This window comes from Nerophis lumbriciformis, linkage group LG36, assembly GCF_033978685.3.
Source record: "Nerophis lumbriciformis linkage group LG36, RoL_Nlum_v2.1, whole genome shotgun sequence".
Classification (NCBI taxonomy): Eukaryota; Metazoa; Chordata; class Actinopteri; order Syngnathiformes; family Syngnathidae; genus Nerophis; species Nerophis lumbriciformis.
In genome coordinates, this window is record NC_084583.2 from 22,964,988 (window position 1) to 22,984,053 (window position 19,066).

General features: G+C 39.2%; 1 protein-coding gene across 2 annotated transcripts in view; it reads left to right on the top strand.

The window, feature by feature from the left end:
• gabrb2a (gamma-aminobutyric acid type A receptor subunit beta2a) overlaps positions 1 to 19,066 on the top strand; it is a 233,893-nt gene that overhangs the window by 159,130 nt on the left and 55,697 nt on the right. For both annotated transcript variants that reach the window (XM_061930323.2, XM_061930322.2), the window contains exon 6: positions 14,476 to 14,613. In XM_061930323.2, the coding sequence (XP_061786307.1) occupies positions 14,476 to 14,613 (138 nt within the window). The remainder of the gene's footprint in view (positions 1 to 14,475; positions 14,614 to 19,066) is intronic.

Genomic DNA, 19,066 nt, shown 5'->3' on the forward strand with positions numbered 1-19,066 from the left:
AAGCAGCGCTAAGATCAAGAAGCAGCAACATAGATGACGCATCCGAATCCATCGTTAGCAGTAGATCATTAGTCATTTTTGCGAGGGCTGTCTCCGTAGAGTGATTTGCCCTGAAACCGGATTGAAAAGGTTCACAGAGATTGTTAGACACTAAGTGTTCATTTAGCTGCTGTGCGACAATTTTTTCGAGGATTTTCGAAATAAAGGGAAGGTGGGACACCGGTCGGTAGTTTACCATGAGGTCAGGATCAAGGTTAGGTCTTTTGAGCAGAGGATGAATAACCGCTTTCTTGAATGCTAGGGGAACAGTGCCAGAGGAAAGTGATAAGTTTATAATATTTAGCACTGATGGACCTAATAATACAAAAAGCTCCTTGATAAGTTTCCCAGGAAGTGGGTCAAGTAAACATGTTGTTTGTTTTATCCCACTTACACGCTGTAATAGTTCCTCTAATGTTATTTCATCAAAAAGAGAGAGACTATTTTGTATTGCAGTATCCGTCGTAGATACAGTTGTATCTGTGTTCATAGAACCCAGTTGTAGCTGGGATGCGTTGTCTTTAATCTCCTTTCTAATGAGTTCAATTTTCTTATTAAAGAAATTCATAAAGTCATCTGCCGAGTGGGTGGAGCTATTGGGAGGAGTCCCTTGTTGGGTTAGCGATGCTACTGTACTAAACAAAAATTTAGGGTCGTTTTTGTTGAGGCGGATGAGATTTGAGTAATATTTAGCTTTAGCTAAGGTAAGCATGCGTTTATACGATATTAAACTATCACTCCATGCTTGATGGAAAACCTCAAGCTTGGTCGCGCGCCATTTGCGTTCCAACTTTCTACATGATAATTTATGAGCTCTGGTTTCCTCTGTAAACCATGGGGTGCGCCTTTTAGGGGCCCTTTTTTGTTTTAGCGGTGCTATACTATCAATGGTTTTGCGCAGGGCATTGTCAAAGTTGTTAGTGAGGTTATCAATAGAGCCGACATAATTTGGGAATGGTGCCATTACCGAAGGCAGTAGGTCAGCAAGAGTCATCGTTGTGGCGGCATTAATGTTGCGGCTGCTATAGCAGTTATTATTATTATTAGTTTGTTGACAATGAGTCAGAACTTCGAATTTTATAAGGTAATGATCGGACATTACTTTAGTATACGGGAGTACCATAACTTTGGAGGTGGTGACACCCCTGACCAGCACTAGATCTATCGTATTGCCGTTGCGATGCATAGGTTCATTTATTATTTGTGTAAGACCACAGCTATCAATTATAGTCTGGAGCGCCACGCACTGAGGGTCCGATGGGGTATTCATATGGATATTAAAGTCCCCCATTATGATTATATTGTCTGCGTGCGTCACTAGATCAGCAACGAACTCTGAGAATTCATTAATAAAGTCCGAGTAGGGCCCTGGGGGGCGGTAGATAACAGCCATATCGAGAGGCAGCGGTGCGACAGACCTCATAGTAAGCACCTCAAACGATTTGTATTTATTATTTAGGTTAGGGGTAAGGTTAAAGTTTTCATTGTATATTAGTGCGACCCCCCCACCCCTTTTAAGGGGACGGGCAATATGCGCATTCGTATAGTTAGGAGGAGATGCCTCATTTAGCGCAAAAAATTCGTCTGGTTTGAGCCAGGTTTCGCTAAGACCAATGACGTTAAGATTGTTGTCTCTAATGACCTCATTAACTAATAACGTTTTGGGAGACAATGATCTTATGTTTAAAAAGCCCATATTATAAGTATTGGGCTGTTTTGACGAGTTTTTGTTTAAATTATCCGTAGTAGAAATATTAATAATGTTGCGTTTATTATACGTAGTGCACTTTAAATAGTTTCGACCATATCTAGGAATTGATACGACGGGAATTTTCAGATTGTTTGCTTGATGCTGCGATCGACTGAACGCATCATGATTTGCCACCTCAGTAGAATGCATATCTACCCCGGACACATTCACAACAGAAAACACATTATGTGAGTTGTGTGTTATTCTAAGAAAATTGCTATGCGTACAGGAATTATCCAGCCTGGCGCTGGCTAGTTCTAGCTTAACTGACTCCTCACCCGGACTAGCAGGCTCTGTAATTGCCTGTGACCGGGCTTGCTCTAGTGTAGTTAGTCAAATGTGACTTAAACAGTAGTCTATATTCTTAGACAGGATGATGGCGCCTTCCTGGTTAGGGTGAAGGCCGTCCCTCATCAGCAAGCCTGGTTTGCCCCAGAAAGAGGGCCAATTATCAATAAACGTTAGTCCCTGTTGTCTACAGAAGCTAGCCAGCCACTTGTTAAGCGAGACTAATCTGCTATATCTCTCATCATTGCCTCTCGCAGGCAGGGGGCCAGAGACAATTACTCGATGCCTGGACATCTTTCTAGCGAGATCACAAGTCCTGGCTATGTTTCTCTTTGTAATCTCTGACTGTCTCATTCTAGTGTCATTGGAGCCAACGTGTACAACTATATTCGCATAACTAGTGGTGCGATTAGCCTGTCGTACGTGTTTACTAGGCCTGTTGCGAGTTAGCTCCCTAAGATTAGCCTCTATGTCAGGTGCTCGGGCCCCCGGGATGCACTTAATTGTGGCTGGTTTGCTAAGCTTTATGTTTCGGGTGATGGAGTCCCCTATGACTAAGGTGTGGTGCCCGGTAGACTGGGGTGTAGGACTAGCTAAAGAGCTAAATCTATTATGCGTCTCAACCGGTACACCGTAGCTTGTAGGCCGCTTAGGACTGCTACAGGCTGGGCTAGTTAGCTCGCTACAGCTAACGCTAGCAGATGTGTCCGCAACATCTAAAGTTACGAGATTACTCTGCTCTAACTGGCGGACACGGCCCTCTAGCAGAGCCAGCCTCTCCGTGAGTAAGGTGCAAGACGCGCAGGAAGCCATACTCACGGTGTTTTCTGTCACCGAGTGAAGTTCCTGCTGTCTTCCGAGAAGTCCTGGTCACGGTGTGCAGGAGTAGACTCCTTCTGACCGGCGCCCGGCGACGCCTTTCTCCGCGCTAGCTTCGTTAGCTTAGCAGCTAGCTGCTAGCTAGCTGCGGGAGGGGTGGAGAGACAGAGATCGGGTGATTTGCAAGTTAAATAGTACTACTAAATATGTTGAGAAAGTAATAAAGAAAGCTGCAGAACAATTTAAAAGCACACAAATAGAACGATACTTAGCTTTTTCGAAACAGCGAGCAGTCAGCGAGCAGTCACGCACGGTGAACCGGAACCGGGCATTGGCGGCAAATTCCGTAGCTTGCTAGCTTGTTTGCGCTGGCTTTCGGAGACTCTTATTTTGAAAGCGCAGGCGCGATGGAGCGGCACTTTTATTGTGAAGACAGGAACTGTGCAGTCAGTCTTTAGGCTTGTGACTGGATGTACGTTTGAAATAAAAAAGTGTCTTTTTTCCTTCACACTTTTGATTGATTGATTGGAACTTTTATTATTAGATTGCACAGTACAGTACATATTCCGTACAATTGACCACTAAATGGTAACACCCCAATAAGTTTTTCAACTTGTTTAAGTCAGGTCATGTGACCGCCTGGCTCTGTTTGATTGGTCCAACGTCACCAGTGACTGCATCTGATTGGTGGAACGGAGTGACCGTCACCAGTGACTGTATTTGTTGAAACGCAGGCACTATGAAGGTCTGTCTGACAGACCAAAACAAACAAAGCGTGCATTAACAGATCGATTAAAATTAGTAGCGAGTAGCGAGCTGAATGTAGATAAAAGTAGCGGAGTAAAAGTAGCGTTTCTTCTCTATAAATATACTCAAGTAAAAGTAAAAGTATGTTGCATTAAAACTACTCTTAGAAGTACAATTTATCCCAAAAGTTACTCAAGTAGATGTAACGGAGTAAATGTAGCGCGTTACTACCCACCTCTGCATCTACTTGAGTAACTTTTGGGATAAATTGTACTTCTAAGAGTAGTTTTAATGCAACATACTTTTACTTTTACTTGAGTATATTTATAGAGAAGGAACGCTACTTTTACTCCGCTACTTTTATCTACATTCAGCTCGCTACTCGCTACTAATTTTTATCGATCTGTTAATGCACGCTTTGTTTGTTTTGGTCTGTCAGACAGACCTTCAAAGTGCCTGCGTTTCAACAAATACAGTCACTGGTGACGTTTCACTCCGTTCCACCAATCAGATGCAGTCACTGGTGACGTTGGACCAATCAAACAGAGCCAGGCGGTCACATGACCTGACCTAAACAAGTTGAAAAACTTATTGGGGTGTTACCATTTAGTGGTCAATTGTACGGAATATGTACTGTACTGTGCAATCTACTAATAAAAGTTCCAATCAATCAATCAAAAGTGTGAAGGAAAAAAGATACTTTTTTTATTTCAACCGTACATCCCGTCAAAAGCCTAAAGACTGACCGCACATGAGGACGTTCCTGTCTTCACAATAAAAGTGCCGCTCCATCGCGCCTGCGCTTTCAAAACAAGAGTCTCCGAAAGCCAGCGCAAACAAGCTAGCAAGCTACGGAGTTTGACGCCAATGTATTTCTTGTAAAGTGTATAAAAACGAATACGGAAGCTGGACAAATAAGATGCCAAAAACCCACCACTTTCATGTGGTATTAGACAGAAAGGAGGAACTTTTCTTCTCCTCCATTTGAAAACGTGGACGTTACAATCAACGCAAGTCATCAGAATCAGGTAATACACCAACTTATATTCTAGTCTTCATGAAAGAAAGGAATCTATATGTTAAACATGCATGTATATTCATTAAAACACCTTTAACATGTAAACAAAAACTGCAAAATAAATACATAGTATATATAAATTATATACTGTATATATATGTATATATATATACACAGTATATATATATATATATGATACGAGTGTGTGTATATATATATATATATATATATATATATATGTATATATATATATATGATATGAGTATGTATATATATATATATATATATATATATATATATATATATATATATATATATATATATATATATATATATATATATATATATCTGATCTGATTGACAAACACTTTCCCAAAGACAACACCCTAAGAAAAGTATTCAACAAGAACAACATTAAATTGAGCTACAGCTGTATGAACAATATACGACAAATGATCTCAAACCACAACAAAACAATTGCAAATGAGCTGTCGGCCCCCGGACAGAGCGACTCCAAAACCAACAAAGGCTGCAACTGCCGAAAGAAACCTGATTGCCCTCTCAACGGGGGGTGCTTACAAACATCAGTTGTCTACCAATCTAAGGTAACACGCAAGGACATTAACACATCCGACACATATGTAGGATTAACCGAGGGAGAGTTTAAAACCAGATGGAACAATCACAAGGCTTCTTTCAGGAACAAAAACCTGCGAAATACCACAGAACTCAGCAAACACATTTGGGACCTCAAAGACAATAATGTTGAATATTCAATAACATGGCAAATTCTTGCATCCAGCACACCTTACAATAGTGGTAATAAAAGATGCAACCTCTGCTTGAAAGAGAAACTGTTTATTATCTACCGTCCAGACCTGTCATCCCTCAACAAGCGCAGCGAAAATGTAACAGCATGCCGCCACAGACGGAAACACCTCCTAGGTAACACATGAGCCAATCACCACGCCCCTACGCCAGCCTGTACCCACCCACTCTGTGCCCTATATAAACCATGGTATGTGAATGCTCCCATTAAAATCTCCTGATGATTGAGGGAACCCCCTCATGAAACAGGCCTGTAGAGATGAAGTAGTCTTGTGATTTTTTTCCCCACACATACATATATATGTATATATATATATATAAATATATATATATATATATATATATATGATATGAGTGTGTGTATATATATATATATATATATATATATATATATATATATATATATATATATATATATGTCTTAATAAGGTTATCCAAAAAATAGTGCTCGATACCGTAGTAGAGCGCAATATATGTATGTGTGGGAAAAAAATCACAAGACTATTTCATCTCTACAGGCCTGTTTCATGAGGGGGGGTACCCTCAATCATCAGGAGATTTTAATGGGAGTATTTGCATACCATGGTTTATATAGGGCACAGAGTGGGTGGGTACAGGCTGGCCTAGGGGCGTGGTGATTGGCTCATGTGTTACCTAGGAGGTGTTTCCATCTATGGCGGCATGCTGTGACAATTTCGCTGCGCTTGTTGAGGGATGACAGGTCTGGACGGTAAATAATAAACAGTTTCTCTTTCAAGCATAGGTTGCATCTTTTATTACCACTATTGTAAGGTGTGCTGGATGCAAGAACTAGGAGGTGTTTCCGTCTATGGCGGCATGCTGTGACAATTTCGCTGCGCTTGTTGAGGGATGACAGGTCTGGACGGTAAATAATAAACAGTTTCTCTTTCTTGCATCCAGCACACCTTACAATAGTGGTAATAAAAGATGCAACCTATGCTTGAAAGAGAAACTGTTTATTATTTACCGTCCAGACCTGTCATCCCTCAACAAGCGCAGCGAAATTGTAACAGCATGCCGCCACAGACGGAAACACCTCCTAGGTAACACATGAGCCAATCACCACGCCCCTACGCCAGCCTGTACCCACCCACTCTGTGCCCTATATAAACCATGGTATGTGAATGCTCCCATTAAAATCTCCTGATGATTGAGGGAACCCCCTCATGAAACAGGCCTGTAGAGATGAAATAGTCTTGTGATTTTTTTTCCCATACATACATATATATATATATATATATATATATATATATATATATATATATATATATATATATATATATATATATATATATATATATATATATATGTATGATATGAGTGTGTATGTTACTCATCAGTTACTCAGTACTTGAGTAGTTTTTTCACAACATACTTTTTACTTTTACTCAAGTAAATATTTGGGTGACTACTCCTTACTTTTACTTGAGTAATAAATCTCTAAAGTAACAGTACTCTTACTTGAGTACAATTTGGTCATTTGACAGCACGCTGGAGTGGAGGGACGGAAGGGAGGAGGATGAGAAAGAAAGATGAGGTCCTCATCGGGCTTTATCTGGGTCCCCGGGGAGGAGGATTACGGGGCTGGGATGTGGTGTAGGGCTCAGTCTTTCTGGGTTTCATCACAGTGTTGCAGGCATTAAGTGCCAGCGGTAAGCAGAGTTTAAAAAAAAAAAAACAACAACAAAAAAAAAACGTTGGGTCAGAACCGCCTCCCTCTCCTTTCCCATTATGCTCGCCATCTCTCTCTTCATCACTTTCTCATCTCTTTTCTTTGCTCAGTCTCATCCTGCAGCCTTTTTATCTCTTTCTCTCCATCACTCATAACCTCTTTTTCCCTCCTTCTCTTCTTTCACACACACACACTCACACACACACACACTGAACCACGTAGTCTCAGTTTTGATCACCAGACAGTATCTGCTCTCATATGGATTAACTGGCAGCGGTTTTAACGTTGGGATCGCTTCATGCCAGAACATGCTATTTTATTCAGACTAATGAGCGCAGAGAACTCTCACTTGTCTTGATCAACCTGATGCATTTTTAACAGACGCGAGCCTTAAAAGCCCAGAAAGCCCCACAATCGCTGCAGCAACTGGGTCTCAGGCCCACCGCTCTCACAGGCTGCAACTGAACAACACGTTTATTGTGGACCCTCCAAGGTTGAACCCAATCCATTCCGGGAAACTAGTAAACGTATGACTTTATTTACTGACCTATTTTCCCGTGACTGGGGTGTCCAAATTGTGGCCGTTTGCTGCCAACAGCTACATTTTTAATTGGCCCACGGCACATTTAAAGGGGAACATTACAGGTAAAAGCCAGTAAATTAGAATATTTTGAAAAACTTGATTTATTTCAGTAATTGCATTCAAAAGGTGTAACTTGTACATTATATTTATTCATTGCACACAGACTGATGCATTCAAATGTTTATTTCATTTAATTTTGATGATTTGAAGTGGCAACAAATGAAAATCCAAAATTCCGTGTGTCACAAAATTAGAATATTACTTAAGGCTAATACAAAAAAAGGGATTTTTAGAAATGTTGGCCAACTGAAAAGTATGAAAATGAAAAATATGAGCATGTACAATACTCAATACTTGGTTGGAGCTCCTTTTGCCTCAATTACTGCGTTAATGCGGCGTGGCATGGAGTCGATGAGTTTCTGGCACTGCTCAGGTGTTATGAGAGCCCAGGTTGCTCTGATAGTGGCCTTCAACTCTTCTGCGTTTTTGGGTCTGTCATTCTGCATCTTCCTTTTCACAATACCCCACAGATTTTCTATGGGGCTAAGGTCAGGGGAGTTGGCGGGCCAATTTAGAACAGAAATACCATGGTCCGTAAACCAGGCACGGGTAGATTTTGCGCTGTGTGCAGGCGCCAAGTCCTGTTGGAACTTGAAATCTCCATCTCCATAGAGCAGGTCAGCAGCAGGAAGCATGAAGTGCTCTAAAACTTGCTGGTAGACGGCTGCGTTGACCCTGGATCTCAGGAAACAGAGTGGACCGACACCAGCAGATGACATGGCACCCCAAACTATCACTGATGGTGGAAACTTTACACTAGACTTCAGGCAACGTTGATCCTGTGCCTCTCCTGTCTTCCTCCAGACTCTGGGACCTCGATTTCCAAAGGAAATGCAAAATTTGCATGGTTGGGTGATGGTTTGGGGTGCCATGTCATCTGCTGGTGTCGGTCCACTCTGTTTCCTGAGATCCAGGGTCAATGCAGCCGTCTACCAGCAAGTTTTAGAGCACTTCATGCTTCCTGCTGCTGACCTGCTCTATGGAGATGGAGATTTCAAGTTCCAACAGGACTTGGCGCCTGCACACAGCGCAAAATCTACCCGTGCCTGGTTTACGGACCATGGTATTTCTGTTCTAAATTGGCCCGCCAACTCCCCTGACCTTAGCCCCATAGAAAATCTGTGGGGTATTGTGAAAAGGAAGATGCAGAATGCCAGACCCAAAAACGCAGAAGAGTTGAAGGCCACTATCAGAGCAACCTGGGCTCTCATAACACCTGAGCAGTGCCAGAAACTCATCGACTCCATGCCACGCCGCATTAACGCAGTAATTGAGGCAAAAGGAGCTCCAACCAAGTATTGAGTATTGTACATGCTCATATTTTTCATTTTCATACTTTTCAGTTGGCCAACATTTCTAAAAATCCCTTTTTTGTATTAGCCTTAAGTAATATTCTAATTTTGTGACACACGGAATTTTGGATTTTCATTTGTTGCCACTTCAAATCATCAAAATTAAATGAAATAAACATTTGAATGCATCAGTCTGTGTGCAATGAATAAATATAATGTACAAGTTACACCTTTTGAATGCAATTACTGAAATAAATCAAGTTTTTCAAAATATTCTAATTTACTGGCTTTTACCTGTATACCTTGATGTTGCAGAAAAAAGACCATCTATTTTTTTAACCGATTTCCGAACTCTAAATGGGTGAATTTTGGTGAATTAAACGCCTTTCTAATAAAAATGGCTTTTTCCTTTTAACATTGGAAACACTATAATAATTCTGCCCACGTTGTCATGTCTGTGTAATCATGTTTTGTCTTAGTCATGTTTTGTTTAGTTTCTGGCTTTTCACTCCCTCGTCTTGTTTCCATGATTACCCATTAGTTTCACCTGTTCCACGTTTGGACTCTTTGTGCACTCTTGTTTATCACCATAGCAACCCATTAGTTTTCACCTGTCACGTCACGCACCTGTTTCACGTTTTGAGTCACGCACCTGCTTTCACTAATCATGTCCATAGTATTTAAGTTCATTCTTTTCAGTTTGTCGTTCTGACGACCTCACATTTATGCTCTGTCCATCCCTGACACTTCTTTCCATGTCCGTCCTTCATGCTACTATTTTTGTCCAAGCCAAGTAAGTTTTTGTTCCATGTTTATAGTCTTTTTGGTTTCATAGTTTGTTCTCCGCCATTGTGCGCGCCTTTTGTTTACTTGTTTTGTAGTTATAGTGTTAAATAAAAATGTACTCACATTCCCGTCTCGCCCGAGCCAACTTTCCGTTGCATCCCGGAAAAGCTAACACCCAAGACCAAGTCATGACACACGTTAATCAACATTAAACTGCCTCAAGTTGTTGCTCAGATTAAATAAAATGACAAAACTTTTCTTCTACATATAAAAAGTGCAACATTAAAGGGGAACATTATCACCAGACCTATGTAAGCGTCAATATATACCTTGATGTTGCAGAAAAAAGACCATATATTTTTTTAACCGATTTCCGAACTCTAAATGGGTGAATTTTGGCGAATTAAACGCCTTTCTAATATTCGCTCTCGGACGTGACGTCACATCGGGAAGCAATCCGCCATTTTCTCAAACACCGAGTCAAATCAGCTCTGTTATTTTCCGTTTTTTCGACTGTTTTCCGTACCTTGGAGACATCATGCCTCGTCGGTGTGTTGTCGGAGGGTGTAACAACACCAACAGGGACGGATTCAAGTTGCACCAGTGGCCCAAAGATGCCAAAGTGGCAAGAAATTGGACGTTTGTTCCGCACACTTTACCGACGAAAGCTATGCTACGACAGAGATGGCAAGAATGTGTGGATATCCTGCGACACTCAAAGCAGATGCATTTCCAACGATAAAGTCAAAAGAAATCTGCCGCCAGACCCCCATTGAATCTGCCGGAGTGTGTGAGCAATTCAGGGACAAAGGACCTCGGTAGCACGGCAAGCAATGGCGGCAGTTTGTTCCCGCAGACGAGCGAGCTAAACCCCCTGGATGTCTTGGCTCACACCGTCCCGAAGATGATCAAGAGAAGAATATCGACCCTAGCTTCCCTGGCCTGCTGACAAGAGGGTATGTCTACAGAATATATTAATCGATGAAAACTGGGCTGTCTGCACTCTCAAAGTGCATGTTGTTGCCAAATGTATTTCATATGCTGTAAACCTAGTTCATAGTTGTTAGTTTCCTTTAATGCCAAACAAACACATACCAATCGTTGGTTAGAAGGCGATCGCCGAATTCGTCCTCGCTTTCTCCCGTGTCGCTGGCTGTCGTGTCGTTTTCGTCGGTTTCGCTTGCATACGGTTCAAACCGATATGGCTCAATAGCTTCAGTTTCTTCTTCAATTTCGTTTTCGCTACCTGCCTCCACACTACAACCATCCGTTTCAATACATGCGTAATCTGTTGAATCGCTTAAGCCGCTGAAATCCGAGACTGAATCCGAGCTAATGTCGCTATAGCTTGCTGTTCTTTCCGCCATGTTTGTTTGTGTTGGCATCACTATGTGACGTCACAGGAAAATGGACGGGTGTTTATAACGATGGTTAAAATCAGGCACTTTGAAGCTTTTTTTAGGGATATTGCGTGATGGGTAAAATTTTAAAAAAAAAATTTAAAAATATAATAAGCCACTGGGAACTGATTTTTAATGGTTTTAACCATTCTGAAATTGTGATAATGTTCCCCTTTAAAGACACAATTACAAATGATGCACAAAAGAGCGGAAAAAAGGAAAAAAAAGCGTGAAATAATGATAAAAAGTTTAAGTGTTGACATTTAAAGTCAACGCTTCCAATGCAGGCTATTGTTTTGCATCTAAATAAATGGCAGCACGGTGGTACAGGGGTTAGTGCATGTGCCTCACAATACAAAGGTCCTGAATAGAGATGTCTGATAATATCGGCCGATAAATGATTTAAAAAATGTAATATCGGAAATTATCATTATAAATTTTTTTATTATCGATATCGTTTGTTTTGTTGTTATTAAATCAACATAAAAAACACAAGATGCACTTACAATTAGTGCACCAACCCAAAAAACCTCCCTCCCCCATTCACACTCATTCACACAAAAGGGTTGTTTCTTTCTGTTATTAATATTGTGGTTCCTACATTATATATCAATATATATCAATACAGTCTGCAAGGGATACAGTCCGTAAGTGCACATGATTGTGCGTGCTGCTGGTTCATTTGACTATTTTTCATTAATTACTAGTTTCTGTTTTTATATTGTTTTACTTTCTTTTTTTATTCAAGAAAATGTTTTTAATTTATTTATCATATTTTATTTATTTATTTATTTTTTAAAAAGGACCTTATCTTCACCATACCTGGTTGTCCAAATTAGGCATAATAATGTGTTAATTCCACGACTGTATATATCGGTATCGGTTGATATTGGTATCGGTAATTAAGGGTTTGGTCAATATCGGAATATCGGATATCGGCAAAAAGCCATTATCGGACATCCCTAGTTGAACCCAATCCATTCCGGGAAACTAGTAAACGTATGACTTTATATACTGACCTATTTTCCCGTTACTGGGGTGTCCAAAGTGTGGCCGTTTGTTGCCAACAGCTACATTTTTAATAGACCCACGGCACATTTAAAGACACAATTATAAACGATGCACAAAAGAGCAAAAAAAAAAAGAAAAAAAGCATGAAATAATGATAAAAAGTTTAAGTGTTGACATTTAAAGTCAACGCTTCCAATGCAGGCTATTAATTTGCATCTAAATAAATGGCAGCACGGTGGTACAGGGGTTAGTGCATGTGCCTCACAATACAAAGGTCCTGAGTAGAGATGTCCGATAAATGCTTTAAAAAATGTAATATCGGAAATTACCATTATCGTTTTTTTTTTTATTATCGATATCGTTTGTTTTGTTGTTATTAAATCAACATAAAAAACACAAGATACACTTACAATTAGTGCACCAACCCAAAAAACCTCCCTCCCCCATTCACACTCATTCACACAAAAGGGTTGTTTCTTTCTGTTATTAATATTGTGGTTCCTACATTATATATCAATATATATCAATACAGTCTGCAAGGGATACAGTCCGTAAGCACACATGATTGTGCGTGCTGCTGCTCCACTAATAGTACTAACCTTTAACACTTCATTTTACTAATTTTCATTAATTACTAGTTTCTGTTTTTGTATTGTTTTACTTTCTTTTTTTATTCAAGAAAATGTTTTTAATTTATCTATCTTATTTTATTTCATTTTATTTTTTTAAAAAGGACCTTATCTTCACCATACCTGGTTGTCCAAATTAGGCATAATAATGTGTTAATTCCACGACTGTATATATCGGTATCGGTTGATATTGGTATCGGTAATTAAGGGTTTGGTCAATATCGGAATATCGGATATCGGCAAAAAGCCATTATCGGACATCCCTAGTTGAACCCAATCCATTCCGGGAAACTATTAAACATATGACTTTATTTACTGACCTATTTCCCCGTTACTGGGGTGTCCAAAGTGTGGCCGTTTGTTGCCAACAGCTACATTTTTAATAGACCCACGGCACATTTAAAGACACAATTACAAACGATGCACAAAAGAGCAAAAAAAAAAAAGAAAAAAAGCATGAAATAATGATAAAAAGTTTAAGTGTTGACATTTAAAGTCAACGCTTCCAATGCAGGCTATTAATTTGCATCTAAATAAATGGCAGCACGGTGGTACAGGGGTTAGTGCATGTGCCTCACAATACAAAGGTCCTGAGTAGAGATGTCCGATAAATGCTTTAAATGTAAATGTAATATCGGAAATTACCATTATCGGTTTTTTTTTATTATCGATATCGTTTGTTTTGTTGTTATTAAATCAACATAAAAAACACAAGATACACTTACAATTAGTGCACCAACCCAAGAAACCTCCCTCCCCCATTCACACTCATTCACACAAAGGGGTTGTTTCTTTCTGTTATTAATATTGTGGTTCCTACATTATATATCAATATATATCAATACAGTCTGCAAGGGATACAGTCCGTAAGCACACATGATTGTGCGTGCTGCTGCTCCACTAATAGTACTGTTTATATTAAACATGCTTCACTGATTCGAGTATTTGGCGAGCGCCGTTTTGTCCTACTAATTTTGGCAGTCCTTGAACTCACCTTAGTTTGTTTACATGTATATCTTTCTCCGACTTTCTAGGACGTGTTTTATGCCACTTCTTTTTCTGTCTCATGTTGTCCACCAAACTTTTAACGTTGTGCATGAATCCACAAAGGTGAGTTTTGTTGATGTTATTGACTTGTGTGGAGTGCTAATCAGACATATGTGGTCACTGCATGACTGCGAGCTAATCGATGCTAACATGCTATTTAGGCTAGCTACATGTACATATTGCATCATTATGCCTCATTTGTAGCTATATTTGAGGTCATTTAGTTTCCTTTAAGTCATATTAATTCAATTTATATCTCATGACACACTATCTGTATGTAATATGGCTTTTAATTTTTTGCGGCTCCAGACAGATTTGTTTTTGTATTTTTGGTCCAATAAGGCTCTTTCAACATTTTGGGTTGCCAACCCCTGGACTACACCATGAATTATTCTGTATGTGTGTCATGACATAAACTGTACTTTACAAAATGGGCAAAGTGAATGTTTCTCTAAGTGTGCAAACATTTGCTTTGTGCTCCACAGATGGTTACACAACAGATGATATTGAGTTTTACTGGCGAGGAGGAGAAGGAGCAGTATCCGGGGTCGACAGGATAGAGTTGCCACAGTTTTCCATTGTGGACTATAAACTCATCTCCAAGAACGTGGTCTTCTCCACAGGTAATGCAGTTTTTCTCCACTGCAAAAACTGAAATCCAAGCATACTTGCCAACCCTCCCGGATTTTCCGGGAGACTCCCGAAATTCAGCGCCTCTCCCGAAAACCTCCCGGGGCTAATTTTCTCCCGAAAATCTCCCGAAATTCAGGCGGACCTGAGTGACGTGTCGACAGCCTGTTTTCAAGTCCGCTTTTCCACAATATAAACAGCATGCCTGCCCAATCACGTTATAACTGTAGAATGATCGAGGGCGAGTTCTTGGTTCCTTATGTGGGTTTATTGTTAGGCAGTTTCATTAACGTCCTCCCAGCGCGGCAACAACACACAACAACAGCAGTCACGTTTTCGTCTACCGTAAAGCAGTTCGTCTGCCGTAAACAGCAATGTTGTGACACTCTTAAACAGGACAATACTGCCATCTACTGTGCATGCATATGTGACAATAACATCTACGGCTTTTAGAGAGTGCAGTGCACAACTGCGCACACAACAAGGAGACGAAGCGGAATGCATCATCAGAGAGGGTGTTCAGCATGGTTAGAAAAATAGTGACAGAGAATAGAACAAGGATGGACAATTCAACCCTTAACTCAACAATGAGTAGATGAGTGTTATGTGTGTGTATATGTCTAAATAAATGAACACTGAAATTCAAGTATTTCTCTTATTTTTATATATATATATATATATATATATATATATATATATATATATATATATATATATATATATATATATATATATATATATATAGCTAGAATTAACTGAAAGTCAAGTATTTCTTATATATATATATACAGGTAAAAGCCAGTAAATTAGATTATTTTGAAAAACTTGATTTATTTCAGTAATTACATTCAAAAGGTGTAACTTGTACATTATATTTATTCATTGCACACAGACTGATGCATTCAAATGTTTATTTCATTTAATTTTGATGATTTGAAGTGGCAACAAATGAAAATCCAAAATTCCGTGTGAAACAAAATTAGAATATTACTTAAGGCTAATACAAAAAAGGGATTTTTAGAGATGTTGGCCAACTGAAAAGTATGAAAATGAAAAATATGAGCATGTACAATACTCAATACTTGGTTGGAGCTCCTTTTGCCTCAATTACTGCGTTAATGCGGCGTGGCATGGAGTCGATGAGTTTCTGGCACTGCTCAGGTGTTATGAGAGCCCAGGTTGCTCTGATAGTGGCCTTCAACTCTTCTGCGTTTTTGGGTCTGGCATTCTGCATCTTCCTTTTCACAATACCCCACAGATTTTCTATGGGGCTAAGGTCAGGGGAGTTGGCGGGCCAATTTAGAACAGAAATACCATGGTCCGTAAACCAGGCACGGGTAGATTTTGCGCTGTGTGCAGGCGCCAAGTCCTGTTGGAACTTGAAATCTCCATCTCCATAGAGCAGGTCAGCAGCAGGAAGCATGAAGTGCTCTAAAACTTGCTGGTAGACGGCTGCGTTGACCCTGGATCTCAGGAAACAGAGTGGACCGACACCAGCAGATGACATGGCACCCCAAACCATCACTGATGGTGGAAACTTTACACTAGACTTCAGGCAACGTGGATCCTGTGCCTCTCCTGTCTTCCTCCAGACTCTGGGACCTCGATTTCCAAAGGAAATGCAAAATTTGCATGGTTGGGTGATGGTTTGGGGTGCCATGTCATCTGCTGGTGTCGGTCCACTCTGTTTCCTGAGATCCAGGGTCAACGCAGCCGTCTACCAGCAAGTTTTAGAGCACTTCATGCTTCCTGCTGCTGACCTGCTCTATGGAGATGGAGATTTCAAGTTCCAACAGGACTTGGCGCCTGCACACAGCGCAAAATCTACCCGTGCCTGGTTTACGGACCATGGTATTTCTGTTCTAAATTGGCCCGCCAACTCCCCTGACCTTAGCCCCATAGAAAATCTGTGGGGTATTGTGAAAAGGAAGATGCAGAATGCCAGACCCAAAAACGCAGAAGAGTTGAAGGCCACTATCAGAGCAACCTGGGCTCTCATAACACCTGAGCAGTGCCAGAAACTCATCGACTCCATGCCACGCCGCATTAACGCAGTAATTGAGGCAAAAGGAGCTCCAACCAAGTATTGAGTATTGTACATGCTCATATTTTTCATTTTCATACTTTTCAGTTGGCCAACATTTCTAAAAATCCCTTTTTTGTATTAGCCTTAAGTAATATTCTAATTTTGTGACACACGGAATTTTGGATTTTCATTTGTTGCCACTTCAAATCATCAAAATTAAATGAAATAAACATTTGAATGCATCAGTCTGTGTGCAATGAATAAATATAATGTACAAGTTACACCTTTTGAATGCAATTACTGAAATAAATCAAGTTTTTCAAAATATTCTAATTTACTGGCTTTTACCTGTATGTGTATGTATATATATATATATACATGTATATATATATATATATATATATATATATATATATATATATATATATATATATATATATATATATATATATATGAAATACTTGACTTGGTGAATTCTAGCTGTAAATATACTCCCCCCCTCTCAATTTTCAATGAAACAAGAGAAAATAGGTACTCATATAGTAGTACAGTTGGCACAGTACAGTAAACTGACAGTTCATATTTAAACATTTGACATTTCTAACAATTTTGAACAGAAATAGTTCATGCACATTCAGATAAATTCTTCAAAATTACGATAAAAAAAAATTTGGCCGGGGGCCGGGCTGTAATTATGCGCACTAATTGACTGAAAGAGCACACACTTGGCGCGATGATGTCATGTTATCCATGGAAAAATGCATTTTTAGACCATATGATTTGCCTGAGCGACTAGGAGACCCCGAGAGTAACAAGCGCTTGCCTTGTTGCCTTTCCATTAAGAACAATAAATTAGTTTTTAGTATAAGTTTGCTGGTTTCAAGAAATGTAATGCCGAGTGCATATCATTATGTCAAGATAATGGCACTAGCTTTTACTTCATTTAAGAATATTTTTCAACATATTGAGCAAAAAGGTCTCTTTTTTTTCTACCAAAAAAAGTGCCCTTGTTATTAGTGAGAATATACAGGTAAAAGCCAGTAAATTAGAATATTTTGAAAGGAAGATGCAGAATGCCAGACCCAAAAACGCAGAAGAGTTGAAGGCCACTATCAGAGCAACCTGGGCTCTCATAACACCTGAGCAGTGCCAGAAACTCATCGACTCCATGCCACGCCGCATTAACGCAGTAATTGAGGCAAAAGGAGCTCCAACCAAGTATTGAGTATTGTACATGCTCATATTTTTCATTTTCATACTTTTCAGTTGGCCAACATTTCTAAAAATCCCTTTTTTGTATTAGCCTTAAGTAATATTCTAATTTTGTGACACACGGAATTTTGGATTTTCATTTGTTGCCACTTCAAATCATCAAAATTAAATGAAATAAACATTTGAATGCATCAGTCTGTGTGCAATGAATAAATATAATGTACAAGTTACACCTTTTGAATGTAATTACTGAAATAAATCAAGTTTTTCAAAATATTCTAATTTACTGGCTTTTACCTGTATGTATATATATATATATATATATATATATATATATATATATATGTATGTATATATATATATATATGTATATATATATATATATATATATATATATATATATGTATGTATATATATATATATATATATATATATATATATATATATATATGAAATACTTGACTTGGTGAATTCTAGCTGTAAATATACTCCCCCCCTCTCAATTTTCAATGAAACAAGAGAAAATAGGTACTCATATAGTAGTACAGTTGGCACAGTACAGTAAACTGACAGTTCATATTTAAACATTTGACATTTCAAACAATTTTGAACAGAAATAGTTCATGCACATTCAGATGAATTCTTCAAAATTACAATAAAAAAAAATGTTGGCCGGGGGCCGGGCTGTAAATATGTGCACTATTCGACTGAAAGAGCACACACTTGGCGCGATGATGTCATGTTATCCATGGAAAAATGCATTTTTAGACCATATGATTTGCCTGAGCGGCTAGGAGACCCCGAGAGTAACAAGCGCTTGCCTTGTTGCCTTTCCATTAAGAACAATAAATTAGTTTTTAGTATAAGTTTGCTGGTTTCAAGAAATGTAATGCCGAGCGCATATCATTATGTCAAAAATAATGGCACTAGCATTTACTTCATTTAAGAATATTTTTCAACATATTGAGCAAAAAGGTCTCTTTTTTTTCTACCAAAAAAAGTGCACTTGTTATTAGTGAGAATATACAGGTAAAAGCCAGTAAATTAGAATATTTTGAAAGGAAGATGCAGAATGCCAGACCCAAAAACGCAGAAGAGTTGAAGGCCACTATCAGAGCAACCTGGGCTCTCATAACACCTGAGCAGTGCCAGAAACTCATCGACTCCATGCCACGCCGCATTAACGCAGTAATTGAGGCAAAAGGAGC